Source organism: Zootoca vivipara, chromosome Z2 (genome assembly GCF_965207765.1).
Source record: "Zootoca vivipara chromosome Z2, rZooViv2.hap1.1, whole genome shotgun sequence".
Lineage (NCBI taxonomy): Eukaryota > Metazoa > Chordata > Lepidosauria > Squamata > Lacertidae > Zootoca > Zootoca vivipara.
The window spans coordinates 46,993,894-47,013,319 of NC_142585.1; the positions used below are offsets into that span (position 1 = coordinate 46,993,894).

Below are 19,426 nucleotides of genomic sequence, written 5' to 3' on the forward strand. Positions count from 1 at the left end.
TGATATCTTCGAATATGGCTATCCTATCACCCCTTCACCTTCTCTTCTCCAGGCTAAACATACCCAGCTCCCTAAGCCGTTCCTCATAAGGCATCGTTTCCAGGCCTTTGACCATTTTGGTTGCCCTCTTCTGGATACGTTCCAGCTTGTCAGTATCCTTCTTGAACTGCGGTGCCCAGAACTGGACACAGTACTCCAGGTGAGGTCTGACCAGAGCAGAATACAGTGGTACTATTACTTCCCTTGATCTAGATGATATACTCCTCTTGATGCATCCCAGAATTGGCTTTTTGAGCTGCTGCATCACACTGTTGACTAATGTCAAGTTTGTGGTCCACCAAGACTCCTAGATCCTTTTCACAATGACACATGGAACCCTTCCATCCTATGTCTAATGTTCTCTCCATGCCCAATTTGCAGATTAACTCTGGCCAGCCACCTCCAATGCCTTCTCATTCACCCAACTAAAAATAATTGTATTTATTTATTTATACACTGCCCATCTGGTTCTCTGCTTCAAAAACTAACTGCTGAAATGACAATGCCCCCTCATTCTTTGAGGATGGATATGTGTTTGTTATCTCCATCAGACTTTTTTTTAAAAGGACAGCTGGGGGGATAGGCTGTGTTGTAGAACAGCCTGTCATGACAGGATATTAAAGAGTTGATTGGCCCCTTCCCCCGCCTTCTGCCCTTGTGCAAGAATGAAAACCTCTGATGGGGTCAACCTTTGTTTATCGCTTGCCGTTTTTCCGGTGATGAGAGCCAGCTGGGAGCATTTACTTGCTCACAAGGAAAAAGAGCACATGACAACCAGGGGGATGGATTCGTTGGCTCAGAGCATCACGTTGACTTAGAATTGCAGGGGAGAGTAGGAGGCAGTTAACTAGAGCTCTGCTTCTTTCAAATAAAAGTGAAGAAGAGGAGGGTAGAATGGAGAAGAGGAAGAAGCTTCTCGAAAGTGAACACACTCAGATTGAGCGAGCCCAAGTGAGGACGCAAAGCACTACTGTGGCTTCAGAGGGTTCACTGTTAGAAGAAGAGGTGTCAAAATTTGGCCCCTCGAGTGGCTCCCTCCTTACAAAGCTAAGCCCTAGCACTAGAAGAGCCCTTCAGGATTAGACCAAAAGTCCACCTAACCCAAGCAGGAGACCCAAACGTTCCCAGCTTGTTTGCTACTCTAGCCACTGCAGTCTGGGGTAGACTGCCCATGAACATAGAATCATAGACTCCTAGAGTTGGAAGAGACCCTCTAGAACTAAGACCTTCAGGAACCGAGGAAAGGGAAGATCTGTAGCCCTCTAGAATCCTAGAGTTGGAAGAGACCACAAGGGCCATAAAGTCTAACCCCCTGCCAAGCAGGAAACACCATCAAAGCAGTCTTGACATAGGGCTGACAGGAACGCGTGGCCAGGTCAGCTAGTAGAATCATAGAATCCTAGAGTTGGAAGAGACCACAAGGGCCATCTAGTCCAACCCCCCTGCCGAGCAGGAAACACCACTAAAGCATTCTTGACATATGTCTGTCAAGCCTCTGCTTAAAGACCTCCAAAGAAGGACACTCCACCACACTCTTGGTGTGGAAAGTTCCATTTCGAAAGTTCCATTTCGTTATCCTGCTATCCTGGGCCGTGTTCAGAAAGTGGTGGTGGGGGATGAGTGTTCAGACCCCTGGGCTCTCGCTTGTGGGGTGCCTCAGGGTTCCGTCCTCTCCCCCATGCTTCTTAACATCTACATGCAGCCGCTGGGAGAGATCATCAGGAGGTTTGGGCTGGGTGTTCATCAGTATGCGGACGATACCCAGCTCTACCTCTCTTTCAAATCAGAACCAGTGAAGGCGGTGAAGGTCCTGTGTGAGTGCCTGGAGGCGGTTGGAGGATAGATGGCGGCTAACAGATTGAGCTTGAATCCTGACAAGACAGAAGTGCTGTTTGTGGGGGGCAGGAGGCGGGCAGGTGTGGAGGACTCCCTGGTCCTGAATGGGGTAACTGTGCCCCTGAAGGACTAGGTGCGCAGCTTGGGAGTCATTCTGGACTCACAGCTGTCCATGGAGGCGCAGGTCAATTCTGTGTCCAGGGCGGCTGTCTATCAGCTCCATCTGGTACGCAGGCTGAGACCCTACCTGCCTGCGGACTGTCTCGCCAAAGTGGTGCATGCTCTGGTTATCTCCCGCTTGGACTACTGCAATGCGCTCTACGTGGGGCTACCTTAGAAGGTGACCCGGAAACTACAATTAATCCAGAATATGGCAGCTAGACTGGTGACTGGGAGCAGCTGCCGAGACCACATAACACCGGTCTTGAAAGACCTACATTGGCTCCCAATACATTTCCGAGCACAATTCAAAGTGTTGGTGCTGACCTTGAAAGCCCTAAACAGCCTCGGTCCAGTATACCTGAAGGAGCGTCTCCACCCCCATTGTTCTGCCCGGACACTGAGGTCCAGTACCAACGGCCTTCTGGCGGTTCCCTCGCTGCGAGAAGCCAAGTTGCAGGGAACCAGGCAGAGGGCCTTCTCGGTAGTGGCACCCGCCCTGTGTAACGCCCTCCCACCAGATGTCAAAGAGAAAAACAGCTACTAGACTTTTAGAGGGCATCTGAAGGCAGCCCTGTTTAGGGGAGCTTTTAATTTTTAAGGAATTAGTGTATTCTAATATTTCTGTTGGAAGCCGCCCAGGGTGGGTGGGGAAAACCAGCCAGATGGGTGGGGTATAAATAAATAAATTATTATTATTATTATTATTATTATTATTATTATTATTATTATGGTGGGGGACACAAGTAGTAAACTAACTAAGTATGGAAGCAGGGTGGGAAGTACTTTGATATTTGCTTCAGGGCAGGAGGCAAAGTGAGGCAACCGCCTCAGGTGACAGATGCTAAAAGACAGCAGGGAGAGTTCCCTGACTGTAGCAGGGCTTACCACAGGGCCCGACCTAGGGTCCCAAAACTAGTTTGCTGCTTCAGATGCAATGTAAAGTCCTATCCCACCTACCAGTGCTGAAACTCTCATTCAGCCACCAGTCCAGCCAGCTTCTTCCAAGCTGTATGTTTAGCCTGGAGAAGAGAAGGTTAAGGGGTGATATGATAGCCATGTTCAAAGATATCAAAGGATGTCATATAGAGGAGGCAGAAAGGTTGCTTTCTCCTGCTCCAGAGAAGCGGACACTGAGCAATGGATTCAAGCTACAAGAAAGAAGATTCCACCTCAACATTAGGAAGAACCTCCTGAGAGTAAGAGCTGTTCAGCAGTGGAACTTGGTGCCGAGGAGTGTGGTGGAGTCTCCTTCTTTGGAGGTCTTTAAGCAGAGGCTTGACAACCATATGTCAATAATGCTTTAATGGTGTTTCCTGCTTGGCAGGGGGTTGGACTGGATGGCCCTTGTGGTCCCTTCCAACTCTAGGATTCTATGATTATATGATTCTGGAAACAGTGACGAACAGCTGCTAAGGAACCCCTGACAGCAAAGTGGCCCATTCTTGTGCTTCTGGCAAGAATGGGAGCAAAGCACCCATGTAAACAGGGAGCACAGGTCATTGCCAGCCTATAGGGCTCTGGGTTTTAAATGCCTGGGCCAATGAGGCTTGCTGTCCTGGAATGAGGAGCCGCTGGAACTGATCTGCTTGCCCTGCCTGCCAGCAGCTGCTGCAAAAGGAAGCCTTCCAAGGCTTGCTGCCAGATTTGTGTGGAGCACTGGATCTTATCTAGGCAGCAAACCTTACCTTCTCCCTGAACCAGCCTTGCCTGTTCTCTCAGGGGACCTATTGCTTCCAAGTGTCCATGAACTGCTGTGGGCCTGCTTGTATCTTCCCAGTCATTGATGATCTCCGTCAGGCTATGGACAAAGGTGAGAGTTGTTTCCTAGTTCTGCTGGGTCTCTCAGCGGCTTCTCACAGGAAGGGAAATGCGCGCGGAAAAGGAGATGGAGGCGTTGCGGCAGGCGGGCCGGGCTGCCTGGTCGTCCTCTAGGGCGCCGCCTGCTCCTCCGGCGCAGAGGCCTCTGCTGGGACGAGCGGTGCCGTGCAGCGCCCAGCCTCTCGTCCTCCTCATGTCCCCGATGGCCGGGAGTCAAAGAGCAGGGTGAGCGGGTGGGCGGGCGGTGGCAGCACCGGCGCCTGAGGGGTGCCCACCAAGAGGCGCGCCGTAAGCAGAATCAGGAAGACTCCTGCCTAGAATGGCAGTAGGCGTATGGTGCCACTCTAGCCAGGAGTCTCGCTGATTCTGCTTCATGGGCAAAAAGAGGAGAAGAAGCTCAATGGCCGCGCGCTGCTCCCAGACACCATTCGGCACCCCTTCCCTGGCGCCTTGTGCCACCCAGCCCGGGCCTAGAGATGGCCCTGCTTAAAACCACGGAGAGACCATCAAATGCCAACCATACCCTTCAGCTCTCTATATTGGACAAACAGGCCAAACCCTACGCCAAAGGATAAATGGACATAAATCTGACATCAGGAATCACAAGACAGAGAAACCAGTAGAAGAACACTTCAATCTCCCAGAACATACACTTCAATCTCCCAGGACATTCTATACAAGATCTCAAAATAGCTGTTTTAATACAGAAAAATTTCAGAAACAGACTGGAAAGAGAAGTTGCTGAATTGCAACTCATTACCAAGCTCCAAACCATGGAGAGACCTGGTCTCAATAAGGACATAGGATTCTTATCTCATTCTACAGGATCAAGCTTTCTTTAGCCATCTGCCCTCTTGCTTTTTCCTGCAAGACCAATTGCAGTCGTTAACAGTCGTTAACGGTCATCAACAGGTTTACCACTCCTATCAGCCAATCATCCATTCCCACCCCCCTTTTGAGTAATACCCCTCCCCACCCTCTGACTATACATAAGGGTCTGGTGACTTCTGTTTCAGTGTATCTGAAGAAGTGCGCATGTACACGAAAGCTCATACCAATGACAAACTTAGTTGGTCTCTAAGGTGCTACAGACTGGAAAGAGAAGTTGCTGAATTGCAACTCATTACCAAGCTTAAAACCATGGAGAGACCTGGTCTGAATAAAGACATTGAATTCTTATCTCATTATACAGTACATGATAAAACTATCTTTAGCCATCTCACCCCTTGCTTTTTCCTGTAAGACCAATTGCAGTCGTTAACGGTCGTCAACAGCTGTCAGTCAGTCAATCACCCATTCCCACCACCCTTCTGAGTAACACCCCTCCCCACCCTCTCACTATATATAAGGGTCTGGTGACTTCTGTTTTAGTGTATCTGAAGAAGTGCGCATGCACATGAAAGCTCATACCAATGACAAACTTAGTTGGTCTCAAAGGATTTTTTTTATTTTGTTTTGGAAATGTCTAAAAAGGGATCTCTCTCAGTCAACAAAGAATGGGAAGTATTTAAAGATTATTTAAGAAATATTAAAGTACTGTATATAAGAAATTTACATTATAAAGGTTAAATATAGGGAAAAGAAGGGAAAAGAAAATGATATGTATATAGTAAAACTGTGCATAAAGATACGAATAGAGGATAAGTTACAGCAAGTTTAATTGGAAGTCATCTGAAAGTTAGAATTTGGAATATAAGTTAGAACAGGGGTCAGCAAACCTTTTCAGCAGGGGGCCGGTCCACTGTCCCTCAGACCTTGTGGGGGGCCGGACTATATTGGGGGGGGGGGAATGAATGAATTCCTATGCCCCACAAATAACCCAGAGATGCATTTTATATGAAAGGACACGTTCTACTCATGTAAAAACATGCTGATTCCTAGACCGTCCGCGGGCCGGATTTAGAAGGCAATTGGGCCGCCCCCGCCCCCGGGCCTTAGTTTGCGGACCCTGAGTTAGAAAGTGATAGTAAAAATGTGTTTTGTATGTTGTGTAGTTAGTGTTAGTGGGAAGTTTATGTTTGTGAGTACTGCTTTTGTGTGTTTGTGTGTCATATAAGCTTGCTTTTAAACAATCAAGATTTCTTATAAAAATAAAAATAAAGGGATCTCTCTCACTTACCCGGCTGCCTTTTGGACCAGGTTCTCCTATAGGTCCAGGTAAACCCTGAAACACAGGAAAAGAAAAAGCAAAGCAAAGCAAAGCAAGAAAAACAGATAAATGTGGACATGTTAGAACTTTTTGAAAATACACAAACACACACACACACACACACACACACACACACACACACACACACACACACATCTGCAAACACCCTGTTTCCCCTTTTTTAATACATAGTCATAAAGTAAGCCATGGCAGGGTTTTGAAGCATTTGAGAAATATAAGTAATACCCTGAAAATAAGCCATGCTTCCGCGCTGCGGAAACCAACCCCCACAGGCACCTCCACTCACAGAGTCACTCCATGCAGCCGGCACTGCAGGAGCGCGATCAGCTGGGAAGTGCCGCTCCAAATCTCCACTTAACAGCTGATCGCTCGCCCGCCTTGCTGGCTGCAACCCCGCGCTCCGCCTTCTCGTCCACCACCGCCCCTGCTGCTTCCGTGCTTGCCGCCACCGCTGGGCTCCCTGCTTCTTCCTTGCCTGGACCGGCCAAGGAGCTTGGAGCACCCTGCAGCGGCAGGCGGAGGGAGCACCTGAGCCAGCGGCCTCCGCCTGGCCCGGCCAATAGGGTTTATGGAGAGCAATAATAGTTGCATACAATTATTTTCTGCAATCTTCATTTATTTAAGATCAGACATGTTGATAATTTACATGAAAAATTGTGGGATGTTACTAGTAGGCGGTGACTAGAGCTTCTAGGATAGTTATTGGAGAGAAAAGACGTGATGCTACCATCAAAACAACAATGAACAATCGCTCTAAATTCCCTAATAATAATAATAATTTATTATTTATACCCCGCCCATCTGGCTGGGTTTACCCAAGAGACAAGAGACAAAGAAGGACTTTGCGCCAAATAGACATTTAGTGTAATGCATAAAAGCATATTTTTAGCATGATATACAGTAATATGGTGTACATGTGCAATGTATATATTGCATAAGGCATAATTTTATTAATTACACAAAATGTCAGCATTTAGTACAATTTATACCAAGTATAATGTGATGTTTTGATGCAACACATAATATGAGTGGCGTTTTATTGTTTATGTTTACTTGTTGAGTACACCGTTTGCTTCATTGTTCCATACAATGTTTTCAAAACCATTTGGTTATTCATGTTAATTATCAACATGTTTTCTCTTATATAAATAAACATGGCAGAAAATAATAGTATGCAACTATGTTTGCTCTCCAAAAAGCCTAAAATTTATGTCTATTAGTTCACAATTTAACATAATGAGAATTAAAGGAGTCAAATTCCTATGTTTTTATCACTCGTACTGAGACAAAATTTCAATCTGGAGGAGCAGGGTCTAAATATTAACCGATTTGTCCCAAATTTAAAATTTGACTATGTTTATACCATACGCCAGAGATAAGATCAAGGGAGGAAACATTTCCGAAAATATTTTTTTTATGACCCACCCTAGTGGCCAAGGACGCCTGCTGCCCCACCACCCGGAACCGGTGGCTGCTGCAGCGCCGAGCACTCAAGAGAGCCCAGGAGCGCCCTGAGCCGTAAAAACCGTACCAATAATAAAAAAATAAGACATCCCACCGAAAGTAAGCCACCCTGTGTTTCTTTGAGGGAAAAAGTTATAAGACGGTGTCTTAAAAAACGGGAAACACGCAGTTCCAAGGCAGAGGCTTCTATTTGCAATTTAGGAGGCGGTCCAAGAGATAGCTAGGAAGGAATTCGGAGGGGAAGAATGATCGTCATCACAAGAAGCCTCGGGAAACAAATGCCCTAATTGTTACAAGGAGACGGCTCGGAAGGCATTCATGTTTTAAAACAGAACTCATAGTTAATTCCACTCCGTTCCAGTGCAGCTCAGCTTCAACAGAGGAGTGGACCGAATGCAAGAAGGGAAAAGCAAAGGCTGGTTGATATAAGACAACAACAACAACAACAACAACAACAACAACAACAACAACAACAACTAATAATTTATTATTTATATCCCGCCTATCTGGCTGGGTTTCCTCAGCCACTCTGGGCGGCTTCCAACAGAAAAATGGAAAAAACAAGCAAACACACAATCTATTAAACATTAAAAGCCTCCCTAAACAGGGCTGCCTTCAGATGTCTTCTAAAAATCTGGTAGCTGTTTTTCTCTTTGACATCTGATGGGAGGGCGTTCCACAGGACGGGCGCCACCACCGAGAAGGCCCTTTGCCTGGTTCCCTGCAACTTCGCTTCTCGCAATGAGGGAATCGCCAGAAGGCCCTTGGTACTGGACCTCAGTGTCCGGGCAGAACAATGGGGGTGGAGATGTTACTTCAGATATACTGGACCGAGGCCGTTTAGGGCTTTCAAGGTCAGCACCAACACTTTGAATTGTGCTCAGAAACGTACTGGGAGCCAATGTAGATCTTTCAAGACCGGTGTTATGTGGTCTCGGCGGCCGCTCCCAGTCCCCAGTCTAGCTGCCGCATTCTGGATCATTTGTAGTTTCCAGGTCACCTTCAAAGGTAGCCCCATGTAGAGCGCATTGCAGTAGTCCAAGAGGGAGATAACCAGAGCATGCACCACTCTGGCGAGAGAGTCCGCAGGCAGGTAGGGTCTCAGCCTGCGTACCAGATGGAGCTGATAGACAGCCGCCCTGGACACAGAATTAACCTGCACCTCAATGGACAGCTGTGAGTCCAGAATGACTCCCAGGCTGCGCACCTGGTCCTTCAGGGGCACAGTTACTCCATTCAGGACCAGGGAGTCCTCCATACCTGCCCTCCTCCTGTCCCCCACAAACAGTACTTCTGTCTTGTCAGGATTCAACCTCAATCTGTTAGCCGCCATCCAGCTTCCAACCGCCTCCAAGCACTCACACAGGACCTTCACCGATTAGAGGTGCCACTGCTTCCTCCTCCATCTAGGTGCAGAGGTTTTCCTAATCACAGGAACACCTGTGTGTTGCTCCCCTCCATTCACCTTCCCTAACCTGGTGCCCGCCATATGTTTTGGACTCCCGTAATGAGAGCTTTCAAGACCTCTCTTTTTCAATGGCTTTTAACTGATGTGCCTGACATCAATCCCAGGAAAGATTCTAGAGCAGATCATTAAGCAAACGGTCTGTGAGCACCTAGAAAGAAACTCTGTGATCACTAAAAGTCAGCATGGGTTTCCGGAAACAAGTCATGTCAGACTAATCTGATCTCATTTTTTGACAGAATTACAAGCCTGGTAGATGAAGGGAATGCTGTGGATATAGCCTATTTTGATTCCAGCAAGGCCTTTGACAAGGTGCCCCATGATATTCTTGTAAAGAAGCTGGGAAAATGTGGGCTAGGCAATGCTACCATTCAGTGGATTTGTAACTGGCTGACTGACTGAACCCAAAGGGTGCTCAACAATGGCTCCTCTTCATCATGGAGAGTAGTGACTAGTGGGGTGCCACAGGGTTCTGTCTTGGGCCCAGTCTTATTCAACTTCTTTATCAATGACTTGGATGATGGGCTTGAGGGCATCCTGAGCACGTTTGCAGACGACACCAAATTGGGAGGGGTGGCTAATACCCCAGAGGACAGGATCACACTTCCAAATGACCGTAACAGATTAAACAACTGGGCCAAAGCAAACAAGATGAATTTGAACAAGGAGAAATGTAAAGTACTACACTTGGGCCAAAAAAATGAAAGCCACAAACACAGGATGGGAGACACCTGGCTTGAGAGCAGTACATGTGAAAAGGATCGCGGAGTCTTGGTAGACAACCAACTTGACATGAGTCAACAGTGTGATGCCGCAGCTAAAAAAGCCCATGCAATTCTGGGCTACATCAATAGGAGTATAGCATCTAAATCAAGGGAAGTAATAGTACCACTGTATTCTGCTCTGGTCAGACCTCACCTGGAATACTGTGTCCAGTTCTGGGCACCACAGTTCAAGAAGGATACTGACAAGCTGGAACGTGTCCAGAAGAGGGCAACCAAAATGGTCAAAGGCCTGGAAACAATGCCTTATGAGGAATGGCTTAGGGAGCTGGGTATGTTTAGCCTGGAGAAGAGAAGGTTAAGGGATGATATGCTAGTCATTTTCAAATACATAAAAGGATGTCATATAGAGGTGGGAGAAAGATTGTTTTTTGCTGCTCCAGAGAAGCAGACACGGAGCAATGGATTCAAGCTACAAGAAAGAAGATTCCACCTCAACATTAGGAAGAACTTCCTGACAGTAAGAGCTGTTTGGCAGTGAAATTTGCTACCAAGGAGTGTAGTGGAGTCTCCTTCTTTGGAGGTCTTTAAGCAGAGGCTTGACGGCCATCTGTCAGGAATGCTTTGATGGTGTTTCCTGCTTGGCAGGGGGTTGGACTGGATGGCCCTTGTGGTCTCTTCCAACTCTAGGATTCTATGATTCTACTAGCTGACCCGGCCACGCGTTGCTGTCAGCCATATGTCAAGAATGCTTTGATGGTGTTTCCTGCTTGGCAGGGGGTTGGACTGGATGGCCCTCGTGGTCTCTTCCAACTCTATTATTCTATGATTCTATAAAAGGAGCATCAAAGGCTTGGCCTGCCCTGAACCCTAGCTGTATGCCAGCCTATGTTGCTGAAAAGGGCATGCAAGCTTTTAACTGACGTTGGTCATTCTGAATGGGTGGGAGATTGTGGAAGTGACTTTCAGATTCATACCTGACCCAGTGTAGTCACCATCAATCAACCGTTTTCTTTCTCGGTTATTAATAGAGAAATCCTGGCATGTGTCACAAGACTCTTTGTTGTTTTGGCCCATTTTACGTTCCTGTTAATAATAATACTAAATATAAATAAGTAAGCAAGCAATGGGCCCAAATGTCCACTTATCTCTGCATGGCTGAACCAACTTTTCAAAAAGTTTATTCAAGACACAGCACTAGAGGCCATGAGACACCTGGAATCCTTTCTCTCTGTAAGTTTCCACCTTTCATATTTTTTTGATGCAACGTTCTGTCTAAGCCAAAGGCTTGCATGGGCATACCCAGCGCGGGGCAGGGGGGGCAACTGCCCCCTAGAAGCAGGGCCGGCGCAGCCGTGGGCGAGAGTGGCGCTGCCGACGGGGCTGGTGGGCAGAGGCGGAGGCGGAGCACAGCCCGGTGGAGCGTGAGTTCGGCATTCCCGCCCCCGTGGCATGCCGCACCCTCCCTCCAGCTCCCCGTCACGCCCTCTGGCAAGGCCAAGCGTGGTGGGGAACCAGAGAGCGCGATGGGAAGCTGGAGGGCGCAGCGCGGCGGGCGGGAATGCCGAACTCACGCTCCGCCGGCCTGTCCTCCGCCTCTGCCCACCAGCCCCACCGGCAGCGCTGCTCTCGCCCACGGCTGTGCACTCCGCCGGGGTCCTGGCCATGGTGCACTGGGGGCAGCCCGGCAGGCCAGAGCGAGCGCCCTGGCTGCATGCTGTCAGTGGAGCCCCGGCACCTAGGTGAGACCGGAGTCAGTTTCAGCTGGGCTCCGTAGTCCCGCCCACGTCCCCACTGTGGCCCCTCCCCTCCCATGCCTTGGCCCCTCCCCTTGCCCCCTAGTTTTGATCCTGGGTATGTCCCTGAAGGCTTGTGTGCTTTTTTCACCAACAGAAGCTTATTCAAAGGGGGGAAGGCGCAGAATAGCCCTGTTTCTTATCCTCTGGGACCAATATACGGTAGTACAGCTGCCCAAACTAACCTCTTCAGTCTCAGTTATGTTTACTTTCCTTATTCGGTGCTTTCATTACTTCTCCTTTTGGCAAGTTTTGGTTTTGCATCACAGTGGAAAGTTGGAAACTTTGGCTTCTTTTTTTGGTTCAGGCGTCGGAGGCAAAGTTGTTAACTTTGGCCTGATGGCAGAAGTATGCAAACAAACATTTTGACAGTGGGATCTGGGTTTATCGTCCAGAGCCTTCCTGAATTGGAAGTATAGAAGTTGGAGGTGGAAGGAGATCGTTCCATTTCATTTAGTCTGGCAACTGGCGTAGAGTAAATAACCGTGGAAGTTTAGAATAGGAATGGGAGAGAAATTTGTTTCCCTTTGCATGTTAGTACAAGCTCACCTAATTTATACCCCCTAAGCCCATGAGCAACTGAAACAGAGATGTCCTTTGTAATTCCCATGTGTCTGAACTTTGTGACACAGCTTGCCACCCAAAAATATAAATGTGCATATGAGGGGAAATGGTGTACAAAAGTCCTTGTAGTAGTGATGGTAACATGAAAAAAATGCGGAAAATAAGGGAATGGCCAGCAGAAACAGGGCCGTCTCTAGGCCTGGGCTGGGTGGCGCAATGCGCCAGGGTGCCTGGCCACCAAGGGGCTCTGCCGCCGGGGTTGGGATGGAGGAGGAGGAGGCGGTGGTGGCCACCGATGCTGCTGGTTTCGCCTCCGGAGGACAGGGAGCGGGAGACAGGCCCGGGGGCTGCTGCGGGTGCAAAGGGGTCCGCGGCTGCCTGCTCTGTGAGGCCGCTCCGCCCCCGCAGGTGCCATGCGCGGCATCGGAGGAGGAGGAGTGATAGTGGGGGAAGGAGCCCATGCCTGGGTTCGGTCAGCCAGCCAGTTCCAAATCCACTGAATGGTAGCATTGTCTAGCCCACATTTTAGCAGCTTCTTTACAAGAATATCATGGGGCACCTTGTCAAAGGCCTTGCTGAAATCAAGATAAGCTACATCCACAGCGTTCCCTTCATCAAACAACTGCATTGCCTCAAAGAGAGGAGGTGCAGCTATAGAACATCTCCCTCCCATAAGCACACACACACACACACAACACAACACAACACAACACAACACAACACAACACAACACAACACAACACAGCTGCCCTTCACACCACAGTTCAACCAGCAATTATTATTTTAGACACAGCAACAACAGGCGCGCATAGTGGGAAAGATGTGGGTCGGGGCAGTCCAGAGTGCTGCCTGCACTCTGGCACATGCTGAGCCATTTGTGTACATGTCCTGTCCCATTCCTTTGCACAGGGCCGGTGCTAGGGTTTTTTGCGCCCTAGGCGAGATCCCCTTCTGGCACACACACCCGCCTTCCCGCTCGGTGATTGGCCAAGGAGGCGCATGAGGGGAGGAGCTTGGAGTGTGGAGCGTGTCCTCCACTGCCCCACCCCACCCCAAAGGCCGCACTCTCTTTTTTCCTTTTCTTTTTTTAAAACCCGTCTGCCTAACAACTGGACACGTGCGCGCTCAGTAGGGTGGGTCATAAAAAAAAATATATATATATATTTTTTTAAGGTTTCCTCCCTTGATCGTATCTCAGGCATATGGTATAAACATAGTCAAATTTCAAATTTGAGACAAATTGCTTAATATTTAGGTAAAGGTAAAGGGACCCCTGACCATTAGGTCCAGTCGTGACCGACTCTGGGGTTGCGTGCTCATCTCGCATTATTGGCCGAGGGAGCCGGCGTATAGCTTCCAGGTCATGTGGCCAGCATGACAAAGCCGCTTCTGGCAAACCAGAGCAGCGCATGGAAACGCTGTTTACCTTCCCGCTGTAGCGGTTCCTATTTATCTACTTGCATTTTTACGTGCTTTCGAACTGCTAGGTTGGCAGGAGCTGGGACCAAGCAACAGGAGCTCACCCCGTCACAGGGATTCGAACCGCTGACCTTCTGATCAGCAAGCCCTAGGCTCAGTGGTTTAACCACAGCGCCACCTGGGTCCCTTTTAATATTTAGACCCTGCTCCTAAAGATTGAAATTTTGCCTCACTACGAGTGATAAAAACATAGGAATTTGACTCCTTTAATTCTCAGTATGTTAAATTGTGAACTAATAGACATAAATTTTAGGTTTTATGTAGAGCAATAATAGTTGCATACTATTATTTTCTGCAATATTTATTTATTTAAGAGAAAACATGTTGATAATTTACATGAGAAACCAATGGTTTTGAAAAAAGGATATGGAACAATTAAGCAAACAGTGTACTAAACAAGTAAACATCCTATATAATAAAGTCCCTGTGTCTCTGCATCCAGATTCCGTGTGTCCCGTTTTCCGTGCTACTGAGCATGTGCCCCACGGACACAGGGATTGGACGCAGAGACTGGACGCACACAGAGCCGGGGGGAGCGGAATGCGGTTCTCTCTCCCTCAACGGCTTCCCCTCCAAACTGCTGTTCCGCGCCTCGCCTCCCGATTAATGGCGTGAGGGGAAGAGGGGAAGGGACCGTGAGGGATTGAGACGCAAGTGTGCGTTCCCCGCCGCCGCCGGGGCATTCGTGTCCCCGCCGCCGCCGTTCCCCATCCCCACCCCATCGCCGCATCCCAACCCCTTCCCCCACCTGGTGTGTGGCGGGCTCAGCTCTGGGTGGGTTGGGAAAGGCGAGAAGAAGGAGGCTGCTTTCCCCCCTTTTCTCTCTCCTTTGCTCCCCCCCGACGACCAGCAGCAAGCGGGCGTCACGCACACGCACTCTCTCTCCCCCCCACCCCTCTGCCTACTGTTTCCCTCGCGGTGCAGGGTCAGAGGCAGACAGAAGCGAGGACAGTGCATGGGGGAGGAAGGAAGAGCAGCCCGGGGGGGGGGGGAGGAGATGTTTGACAGGGAGCAGGGAAGGAGGGGCGGGTGGCAGCCGCCCGCCGCCTGCCCCTCTTTCCCTGCTCCGTGAAGCATCTCCTCTGCTACCCCGTGCCTCTGCTGCGTTCAGCAAGAAGCTGGTGGCAGCGGAGGGATGCTGCTCATTCTTCCCCGCTAACCCTTCGCAAAAGCAGGCTCGAGCCCAGGGGGAGGGCAGGAAGGAAAGAGGGCCCTGGCCGCCCCTACCTTTCCCCCTCCCCTGCCTAGGCATGAACCGCAGCAGTGGAGGAGGAGGAGGTGGAGCAGCGACAGAGGAGCAGCGCCGGTGGCACCCCAGGAGAGTCCCGGCACGTGTGGTTGGAGAAAAGAAGGGAGGGGGAGAGGGGGGAATTGCATGTTCTAGCACCCGTTAATTTAACGGGCTTCAAGATACTAGTAAACAATAAAATGCCACTCATATTATGTGTTGCGTCAAAACATCACATTATACTTAATTACTTGGTATAAATTGTACTAAATGCTTACATTTTGTGTAATTAGAGCAATTGTTCATGGTTTTTTGATGGTAGCATCACGTCTTTTCTCTCCAATAACACATCATATTTATCACTCGTAGTGAGGCAAAATTTCAATCTGTAGGAGCAGTGTCTAAGTATTAACCGATTAACCGCCAGGGTGCCTTGCCATCAGGGGTGCGGAAGGGGCGCCGAACTCAGTGGCTTCCGGCAGCTCTCCAGAGGCGTGAGGGGATCGCAGGCCTGGGGCCGCCTCCGCTGAACAGTTGAGAGGCGCGGAGGAGGCAGCCCCAGGCTCACGCTTTGCATGGGGAGTGGGAGCCTGGGGCTGCCTCCACTGAACAGCTGAGAGGCGCAGTGGAGGCAGCCCCAGGCAGCACCTGGGGGCAGCGGGTGGGCAGGCTGGCCAGCGCCCCCTCCATTTTGGCGCCCTAGGCAGCTGCCTAGTTCGCCTTAATGGACGCCGGCCCTGGAGCCACCTATGCCCCACTCTCAGCTCACAGTCCTCCTTTTCTTCCCTTTGGTTTTTCTATAAGTTTTTGACCAGCTTAAAGGTATGCAAATATGATAATGTATTGTCTTCCTTGTCCCTGAAATGAAAGTGTGCTTTTCTGTGTGTGTGTGTTCCCTCCTACATGCATTTTCAGTGTCCCCACAAAAAATAAGACACCCTGTGTTTTTTCGAGAAATAAAATTTATAAGACGTTGTCTTAAAAAGGGGAAAACACGGTACCTAATCACACTACTGGCATGCAAACACATTATAGCTGGGACTGAATCCCTTACTAATTGTGGGACACTGTAGCCATCTACCTGCCTGCCCACCAAACCCCTATGCTGTACACAGCACGGTAAGATTTACTGCACCTGCCTGCCAGGATAACCTTTGGCACCTGGATTCCCGTCAGATCCTCGTTCACCCTGTAAAAAAAGAGAGAGGAAAGGGCAGCAGGGCAGGGAATAGGAAGAATTAATAATAATAATAATAATAATAATAATAATAATAATAATAATTCATATTTCTCAACATGGTGGATGCCATGCTGATAAGGACAACAGGTTCATAGTAGGCACTGTGCATGAAATTTGATCCATCTGACAGAAAGAGCATCAGGAGCGCATATGGAACCCATCCGCAAAAGAAGCACAGTGAAACTCAGAGTTTAAACTATATTATGAATTAGCATGTATAGTATGGTTAAAGGAATGGTTTAAACTAGATAATGTAGAAGTGCTGGACTTAGAAGGATTCCAAAATCGGTATGGATGGCATGCGTACCTCTGGTACAATAAGGTGAGGGTACACAAAGACTTTTTAAATCACTGTGTAAAAAAAATCGCTATTCGAAGTATGGTCCAAATATAAAGAATGGTTTGAAAGGAAAACGCCAGATTGGTTATCACCCCAGGAGGCTTTGTCGGTGAAAAAAATAAATATGAAAACAAAATCGTTAACGTACAGAGATATACTGATAGAGCAAGATAATGAGTTAAAGATGAAACCATATGAAGAACTCAAAGATCATCTACAGGGGTGGTGGGAATATCAACAAATATATAGTGTGTTCATAAAGGATAGGAAATCAAAAGGATTCGAGCACTCTAAGACAATATTAGAAAAAACAGTATTATCAAGTGAGGTGAAAAACATATCAAAATTTACGATTTCCTACTGGAATGGAACACTAAAGATGAAGAAACTAAGAGTGTTGTGATTAAATGGGCGATGGACCTTGGTCACAATATAGAATATGCAGAGTGGTTTAAACTTTGGAATGTAGTAGTTAAATTCACGGCATGTACAATCTTAAAAGAAAATATATATATATGATGATATACAGGTGGTACCTTACACCAACTAAGCTACATAAATGTACAAGTCAGGAGATACGAAATGCTGGAAATGCAAGTCTAAGGAAGGCAACTTTATACACATGTGGTGGTCCTGTGAAAAAGTCAAGAAATATTGAGAGGATATATACAATGAGATCAAAAAAATCTTAAAATATGCAATAAATTAGAAGCTGGAGGCATTCCTGTTGGGAATGGTGGGAAAAGATGTTGAGAAAGATGACATGAAATGGTTCCTTTATGCGACTGCAGGAGTGAGGGTAATTTTAGCTCAGGTTTGGAAACAAGAGCTAATTCCATCAGTGGAAGACTGGCGAAAGAAAATTGTGGAGAACATGGAGATTGCAAAACTAACATTGATAATAAGACAGCAAGGCAGTGGGATGTACATGAATGAATGGGGTAAATTTATAACATACATAGACAAGATAGTAGAATTAAAATAACATCTTTAAGCAGAAATTACTCGCAGAAGGAAATGAATCCACAACAACAAATTAGAAATCTTTATTGGATATACAGATAGAAAATACAAATACAATGTATAGCAAGGGGGGGCTTAAGTAAGAAGATATAAGTATATAAGTAAGAGTATAAAGGTTTGATAATGATATGAAGAAAGTCAAAAATGAACCGAAACTATAAGGAATGTTATACAACACAACCAGATATATGAATTTTAAAATAGCAGAAGCAAGTACTGTGGAAGTCGAATTTGTAATTTTGAGTCCTAAGTTGAAGTCTTTAATGTTAAGTTGAATTTCTAATTTGAGAATCAAGACTAGGAGACAATAATATGGGCAAATGTAAAAGTTAAATTGTAAATACAACAAATGTAATGAGACTAAATGTTTGACTATGTAATATGCTTTATGTTAAAATTAATAAAAATGGAGGGGGGGAGAGAAACTCAGAGCCTGGTTACACCAGGGAGACCCTGAGGCCTTCAAGGTGTTATTGGACTCCAACTGGACTCCCATCAGCTCTGGCCAACAATGACCAACAGTCAAGGATTATGGGAGTTGTAGTCCAACAACATCTGGAGGGCCACCATTTCCCCATTCCTGGACTAACTGAACTAGCATTTGCTTCACAGAATCCAACCTTCTCTTCGTGTTCTCACCACAAGTAGCGTCTTCCCTCCCCCTGCCCTTTTCATATAATCATAGAATCCTAAAGTTGGAAGAGACCACAAGGGCCATCCAGTCCAACCCCCTGCCAAGCAGGAAACACCATCAAAGCATTCCTGACATATGGCTGACAGCAACGCGTGGCTGGGTCAGCTAGTGGAATCATAGAATCATAGTGCTCACTGGAAGGACAGATCCTGAAGCTGAGGCTCCAAGACTTTGGCCACCTCATGAGAAGAGAAGACTCCCTGGAAAAGACCCTGATGTTGGGAAAGATGGAGGGCACAAGGAAAAGGGGACGGCAGAGGACAAGATGGTTGGACAGTGTTCTCGAAGCTACCAACATGAGTTTGACACAACTGCGGGAGGCAGTGGAAGACAGGAGTGCCTGCCGTGCTCTAGTCCATGGGGTCACGAAGAGTCAGACACGACTCAACAACTCAACAACGTTTTGCATTTTTAATTAATTTTCTTTTATATCATAATTAGGTGTAAATTTAGAATCTCTCTCCCACAAATTTTCCCACTTTTTCAGCATGATCGTCTTCCCCAAATCTTGTCCCCATCTTCATTAATCTCAATGGGTCTACTCTGAGCTGAACTTCATCGGCCATGATATTCACTGGGCAACCTTAAGCCAGTCACCAGCTTTCAGCTGGTTGTTGTGAGGATAGTATGGATTGAGCATCTTGGAGGATAAAGGTAAAGGTAAAGGGACCCCTGAGCATTAGGGTCCAGTTGTGACCGACTCTTGGGCTGTGGCGTTCATCTCACGTTATTGGCCGAGGGTACAGCTTCCGGATGATGTGGCCAGCATGACAAAGCCGCTTCTGGCAAACCAGAGCAGCACATGGAAGTTTCCCTTCCCTATTTATCTACTTGCACTTTGACGTGCTTTCGAACTGCTAGGTGGGCAGGAGCTGGGACCGAGCAACGGGAGCTCACCCCGTCGCGGGGATTCGAACCGCCGACCTTCCGATCGGCAAGCCCTAGGCTCTGTGGTTTAACCCACAGCGCCACCTGTGCCCCTATCTTGGAGGATACGTGGGTTCTAAACGCAATAATAAAAGATGTGAAGGTCCTGAGCGAAGCCCCAACTGCTTGAATGTTGAATTCCCAGCAATAGATTCCATGCTGAATGAATTGGTGTATAAAATACTTTCACATCCAGCTTAACAGACTCTGCCATTCATCGAGTTCATTCTTTCTTTATTTTTTCACTGTAAACATCATGCTAATCTAAACAGAAAAGGGGTGAGGTGGGAGTAGGAGAAAATTAAATTACAGCCTCCTCCTTTAAGAAGTGATTCAGTCCGCTCCAGCTGAAACATTAATGCACGACAGGAGGGAGGGAGGGGAAGTAAATGTACAGCTATATCCCTAACATAAAGGTTTTTGAAAACATCAGGAAACATTTACAAACTGAACGCACAT

General features: G+C 47.6%; 1 protein-coding gene across 2 annotated transcripts in view; it reads right to left on the reverse strand.

The window, feature by feature from the left end:
* The window catches only part of LOC118084239 (uncharacterized), a 281,031-nt gene that overhangs the window by 204,420 nt on the left and 57,185 nt on the right, over nt 1–19,426 (reverse strand). For both annotated transcript variants that reach the window (XM_060270659.2, XM_060270658.2), the window contains exons 9-10: nt 15,879–15,932; nt 5,975–6,019 (exon numbers count right to left, since the gene is read on the reverse strand). In XM_060270659.2, coding sequence (XP_060126642.2) covers nt 5,975–6,019; nt 15,879–15,932 — 99 coding nt within the window. The remainder of the gene's footprint in view (nt 1–5,974; nt 6,020–15,878; nt 15,933–19,426) is intronic.